Source organism: Protopterus annectens, chromosome 2.part0, assembly GCF_019279795.1.
Source record: "Protopterus annectens isolate FY-2018-M chromosome 2.part0, PAN1.0, whole genome shotgun sequence".
Lineage (NCBI taxonomy): Eukaryota > Metazoa > Chordata > Ceratodontiformes > Protopteridae > Protopterus > Protopterus annectens.
The window spans coordinates 438,608,851-438,616,053 of NC_056728.1; the positions used below are offsets into that span (position 1 = coordinate 438,608,851).

Genomic DNA, 7,203 nt, shown 5'->3' on the forward strand with positions numbered 1-7,203 from the left:
TTCAACATGACAATGACCCCAAGCATACATCCAAATCAACAAAAGAATGGCTTCACCTGAAGAAAATTAAAGATTTGGAATGGCCCAGCCAGAGCCCAGTCCTGAAGCCAATAGAAAATCTGTGGGTGACCTGAAGAGGGCTGTGCACAAGAGATGCCCCTCGCAATCTGACAGATTTGGAATGCTTTTGCAAGGAAGAGTGGGCAAATATTGCCAAGTCAAGATGTGCCATGCTGACTACTACTCAAGAAGACTGAATACTGTAATTAAATCAAAAGGTGCTTCAAAGTATTAGTTTAAGGGTGTGCACACATATGCAACCAGCATATCATACGTTTTTTTTATTTTTTACCCTAACAGATTTGTTTTTCAATTGAATTGTACAGGTTATAGTTCACATTAATAATGTGAAAAGTTTTGAAATTATTTATTGTGGTCTCAATTTTTTTATATCAGAAAAACCTGGCGTTTTAACAGGGGTGTGTACACTTTTTATATATCCACTGTACATACACATTATGTACTGAATATATACATATATATTATATATAATAAATAAAATATATGCACACACATGTATAACTATCCCAACTATCCCATCAACATTCTGTCTCTGTAGCAAGCCATACGGTACTTTAAGAGTCAACATACAAAGGCTAAAACAGCCCTTTCCAGTGTAAAATGGAAGAGCATAACTATGAAATTCAAAGGGCTATCAAGTAACTAGGAGAAATGGAAGCACACAGGAGCCATTTGAGCAGTAATATTAAGTTAAACTAGCTAACAGACACAGACTAGAAAATACAATAATTAATAATAAAAAAAAATGTAAAAACAGCAGAAATAAAAAAAAAAAATCTCTCTCTCTCAGCAACAACCCTCAGAAAAGCAAAAGGGTCTCCACTCATGAATGCCCTCTTTATACTAGATTTACACAGTACCACGTTACTTAAGCAAAGAAATCTTCACTCAGGACTTCAGGCAACCAGATGTAGAGGCGGGACAAAGATTAGTTGCTGTCTAAATAAATACCAAATATTAGCTGACAGTGCTTGTTCAATAACCAACCTGAAAAAGCTGAATGAACAAAGACTGAGGTAGCCAGTGTAAAAGCAAAGAGAACAGTAGTCCCAAGAAACATTACATTATGAAAATTAGTTCAGGAACAAGTTAAACACCACACCACATCAAAAAATGGATGTCTTACACACAAATGCTTCTCATCTGCTAGGATTCTTCTTAACAACGATAGTCAAATGATTTAATCATTAATATGCTATCAACACAAGGAAATATTTCTTATCAGTTAACTGAAAGCGATCTTCTAGTACTCACAAATATTGCTCAAAACAAGGTGGCCCTCTTTCTGGTCCACTGCTACAACCAAATTAATTAAGTTTATAGGGTAAAATGTAGGTTTTTTACACTTGCACTTAAAAGTCTGAAATGGGTATGGAAACTACTTGTGAAAGGTGCGTTTCATGGCATGAGAATGAACATTAACAGTATGAGATGACTAGTCAGCCACAAGGTAATGAGTTACAATTAGCATAATCACATACATTTATGTTGAAATATAAAGGGTTATTCGTATTGCTAAATACTCAAACTATCTGTGAAAAAGGATTCCCCACATTTGGTTCATGAACCAACAGTTTCCCCATCTAAACTGCTACTCAAAAATGCACTCTGCTCAGAATGTCCTGGGGAGAACAGCTACCAAAACACAATATCCTGCACTCTTTCTCTTTCAAAACCGGTTAAAATACCACCCCAGCAGTTTAAATATCCCATACTTTAGGGGTTCACAGAAGCAGAAAGTAAAAAAAAAAAAAACAATAATAAGCTTAAAACAACACCATGGACTTGAGACACCCAGAAAAGTCAGGAACATTTATCAATATAAAATATAAATCGAAATATCTGTTTACTTTTAATGATTTTGTAGCAACTGCCCAAATTTTGCAAATTTCATGTTTATTTAACTTTGACTTTATAAATACTGTATACAGTTTTGATACATACTTTAGCTTCTTTTTTTTTACCTGTACATATATTATTTTTATCTAATTTTACTTTTGTGTGAACTTTTTTTTAAGTCCAATATTCTTTTTAGAAAAAAAGAAAGAAATACAAACAGCAAGACTACAAGGCATTTCCATAAACAATTAATGGAACACAGCTATAAAATATATACAAAAATAATCTGTAATGGAATAGACTGACTCCTTTTTAGTGATCAGGTGAACACTGTTTGGTAATGGTGGTCAGTTTTCATGAGCAGCTCAACAGTAACAATACCAACAAGAACAAAGTACACCTGTTAAAAGTTGTGTGGGGTGTACCATAGCTCAATAAAGTACCACCTGCACAAATGCAAAGTACAACAAAAACATCATGCATTACAAGGGTTCATAAAACTTAGATAATACAGCTGACTGGGAAACATAGCATGTCATTTGAGGCCAACCATAAATGATTTATTATTATGAAGTGAGCAGTCTTTTCTCAAAAATTTGAGCAGTGTATTAGATGTACATTATAACTGCATAACACATACCAAATAACTTTATATATCATCACTTTTACCCTTTTATTAAGCAGAGTAAGGCATCCATTCCAGATACAGGCAGTGCAACAGTTTCACAGCTAGATTGGCTTTTTCCTTATGTCTTACATTTCCGTCTATCAAAACTGCGCAGCTGCCCACATACTTGTGTACTTATTTTCTGAAGTAAATGCCAATGCCAAAGGGTCCTAGCTGACTAAATTTGCAGTTGACTGCAAGCTAGGAGCAGTCATTGAATCCCCAAATGACTTAGCCATCCTGCCAGAAAGTTTGTCTCAAACAGCTAGTGCTAAAATCCTGGACTGAAACTAAATGCCAAAAATGTATTATTGTATCCTTTGAGAAGTCATCTCACCCAGAAACTATCACATTAACAATACAACCCAAAGAGTTGACCCAGTTATTTGGAAAATCATGTGAACAGTGACCCAACTTTTGACCAGCTTGTGCCTACTGTTGTAAGAAAATCCTTCTATATTACACAGCATAGGATGTCATTGCCCCCCTTTTAGCCCTCATTAGGCCAATCACTGAATATAATGCCCCCTTTCTCATGTATCTGTCCAGGCACATACAACAAGTGGAACACCCACAGAGATACTTTATTAAAGGATACAAGACCTAAGCAATATCTCCTACATGGACCAATTCAAATCCCTGCAACTATATACTCAGTATCCTACAGACTGCTAAGAGGTGACCTGTGTCAGGCATACAAAGACATCATCCAACCCAATACTGATGGATTTTCTACATATCAGCTATTCAAATGGCATCAGAAATACTTGGTCTAGGGATCTAAACTTCTTCTGTAACGTCAGCAGAACAGTTTGAAGGGACAGGTACATCTCACAGAGGATACGGCTGCATTGCAACAGACTCCTAATTCACACAAAACAAAGCTCATCCCTATCCATATTCAAGCACAACTTGGATCTATGGATGGGAAACAGGAAATTTACTCCAGGACTGATCCCTGTACTACTAATGGGTGGAGGCAGCTCCCATACATGGGACCACTCAAATTAGCTATGGTATGATCCCAGTTGGAGATAATATATAATTATCAACCTTGAGATGGAGATGGCCAATTTCTAACTGAATGGGATAGGGAAAAAAATTGACCACAAAAAAGGGAACTGGTCGAGTTTAAAATGGCCCACAAGGGAAGCTAGTGTAGTACTTGCTTATGAACCTATGTACAAACAACCCTCCCCCAAGTATATGTGACTGTGCTGAAGAAAAATGAAAAAATAATGCATTTTATGTTGAGGAAAACTTCGCTAAACTTCTGATATGGAGTGCAAATGGTTTATTATAACAAGAAAAAAAATTTTGCCGTCTTCCTATCAATATGTGCTGTGACCCACAGGAACAGTAATTAAAGACACAAACATCAGATATTAAATTTGCAAACTTGTTCCTTTATTATATGGTCTGAACTAAGTCTCTCAATGAAGAGAACACTTACCTAGTTGCCCCCATTACTGTGGTAAAACTGGCATGATTCGTAACAAAATCCTCTACAGTCCTTTAAATAAAGGATGCTAACTTCTGAGCATACTTCTCAACTGCCCCTGATTTAAAGGGGGCACACCTGATTTTGACTCAATTTTTTTGCTCCGTCACTCTTAAGCTCTCCTGAAACGGGTGACTTTTAAAGAAAAGGTGCTGAATTACACTTAATAAATAATCGCAATAATTAGACTTGTACTTCTTTTACTGCAAAAATATATACTAACTCAGTTTCCAATTATGTCAATGTTTCAAGTAAATAGTGCAAATATTTTAAGTGTCCCTGATTCATTAAGATCTATGCTTCTGAGACAGTACCAATGCCTTGCCACCAGGGCATAAAAATACAGAGAATGCCAGTAGGAAAGGAAAACACAACTGAAGCAGCTCACAAACTCAAAGCTAACCAGGTAACAAGACAGAAAACTGAAGCAGTCGTTCTGGACAATGTCACTTCATTCGGCATAAAATGAACAACAGCTGAACTGTCAGGTGGGGAAACCTGTAAAACTTATTTTCCACAGGTAAAGGACCAACAGCAAATATAAACACTGATTTGCTATGCAGTTGTATTGACACACGTGCTTTAAGTACTTAAGACTATTTGAGAAGTCCACCGACATAACCATCACGTAAATACGATTCCACAACTACAATTGAAAGGACTACTAAAACAAAGTGCGGTGTGTCCAAAATATTTAACTGAACAACATGGGCTTTCTTTCACTTGAGAAAAGAACAGGTGACAAGAGGACGGAAGGGGAGGGGGGTACGACATCTCGACACAGATTCAGGTGTCCAGGCGCTAATAATCCAGGACAGTAAAGAGGGACTCAACAAATCAGAGGGCCAAAAAAAGATATTGGGGTGCAAATAGAATATAAAAAGAACTTTACCTACCTCACTTTCTTTATACAATATGAGTTGTTAAAACAGTTTGACATGTCTAGTTTAAAGACAAAACTGCAAGAAAGAATGATGTACTGTCTGTCAGCTTCTACACAATCATTCCAGTTTACTTTAGCAACATACTGCAGATTAGACCACGCCCCCTTATTCAAGACCCTCACCAGATAAAATGCACAACTGTAGTTTGCGAAGTGATTGCCTCTTTCTAGTACCTGAAGTAATATACATACGTGAACAACATACTAAGTTGTACTATTTTATATGCAGTACTATGCACACTTGCCAATCACTCACCTAGCAGAAGTAACTTCAGCTCTCGACGAGCATCCCTTTTGTCTCTTTTGAGTTGTCTCTCAATTTCTGCATTTATCCTTTGAGATTCCTTTTCTTCTGCAGACATGCAACACCCCATCGTATTTTCGTCTGGTTGGTTCTCAGTAATGAGACAAGTCTGTTTTCGGTGTGAACCGTGTTTTGTACCAGCCTGTTTCTGATAAAACTGTAACTCCCGGGAGGGAGGTGGTAAAATGCACCTTCCTCCCAACTCTGGGGTTTTTCTTCCGCCTAAAACTTGCAGTAGACGCTCCTCATACAAATCACAGAAAAAAAACACAATTTTCTTCACGTCCAGTCCCAAAGTACAAAAAGCAAATCCAGCTGTGTATTGCCTCTGTACCCCTTGCGGTCCCTCTCCAACTCCGGGAGACTTTAAAGGTGGCCCTCTAGGTGCACTCAAAGGGGCCGTAGGAATCACTGAACTTTCTTTTCCCTACTGGGAGTCACTGGAGACGACAGGGCAGGGAGGGGTGGAGTCTCATCTCCGTTTACACTGGGGATGGGTTTACTGAGCCAGGGCAAGGAGTGCTGCTTAAACAATGGCGCCTTCCGTGCACTGTGTTCGTTTCGGTAAGCAGAGTCAAGGAGTACAACTGTTAAGGAACTGCGTGCTTACAGGAATGTATTTATATTTTTGTACCCGATATCTTTGGCGTATCCAAAAAGTGTGGTTGTTGGTGACGTTGAAGTTTGGAAACCGGATAAAATGATGACCCCTGGAAGGTGCAAATCAGAGTTAAAAAAAAACACAATTGGACTCCGATTTGGATGAGCAGTCTCATCTGTTTTTATTATTATTAAACTGTAGTTTAACGAAATTCTTCTTTTTGGACGACTATCAGAGATTTGAAATTGTGTTAATGACAGGCTAAAGGATTAACTTTTGTAAACTGTTTTGTATAAGGCGTTTCTTGGGACACAGGCACGCAGCGGTAGATCCTAGTGTTTTATGAAGCTATACATACTAGAGGCAACAGTACGTTGTGAAATGCAATTTTATATGAATCTTTTTAGGACTCGTGCTTATGTTTCCTTATGCTGTTACCTCTCAACTGTCCAGATGTTTGCCTCATATTGTTGGTCTATTTCTCATTAAATGTGTTGTTTTCTGGCAAGTCACTGGGATGATCGAGGATTGAAGTCACTAAGTAATGACATGCATCTGAGTTTCAGACTTCAAATCTTTTAGAAAAATCTACTGCCAATCATTAGCGGACCGGAGTTCTGCTGTGGCGACCCCTAACCGGGAAAAGACACAAACAAACGTTAACACAAACAATGTTACTTTAGCATCTTTCTAAGTTTTTAAGAGCAACATTTAAAAATCTGTCCCTATTTTTGGTTCTTTGTCCACGCATTTTGTCAGGCTTAGTCCAGATTTCTTGCACGTAGAGGTTGAGAGGTAAGGAGAGAATATTGTGTGTCTTATTTTTGAGGTAGTACACAAGCCTGAAGAAGCGCTGCTTTCTCTTAACAGGCATTGTAATATGTATAACTGGTGCAGGAGTAAGAACTCCGTTACTGGTATTTATTTAGGGAACACGTAAGGTTGTTTGTGGCGCTCTCACGTTCGTGGTGTTTGTGTAGTGATACAAACTCTATGGTATTACGAATTTAAAAAGTGAGGTATCGGGTGCATGTAGAATTACCACCTGTCCCACTTTGCGAGGGACAGTCCCTCTTTAGGCAGTTGTGTCCTGCACAAAACTCAAAAAAATAGCAAATGTCCTGAGATTTCAGGACAGAAATATTTCCTAAGTTTTCTTTAATAGTTGCATAAAACAGTTATTTTATATATGAAACTTCAACATGTTATGTGAAGTAGCATAAACAATTCAAATGTTACTAGAATAAGCTTTTATTTGTGCAAAAAA

At 37.7% G+C, this 7,203-nt stretch overlaps 1 protein-coding gene across 1 annotated transcript in view; it reads right to left on the minus strand.

The window, feature by feature from the left end:
• LOC122793119 (guanine nucleotide-binding protein subunit alpha-14) overlaps nucleotides 1-6,011 on the minus strand; it is a 1,370,299-nt gene extending 1,364,288 nt beyond the window's left edge. Inside the window, exon 1 of the mRNA XM_044060870.1 lies at nucleotides 5,288-6,011. Coding sequence (XP_043916805.1) covers nucleotides 5,288-5,405 — 118 coding nt within the window. The 5' untranslated portion in view covers nucleotides 5,406-6,011. The remainder of the gene's footprint in view (nucleotides 1-5,287) is intronic.
• Nucleotides 6,012-7,203: the final 1,192 nt, after the last annotated feature.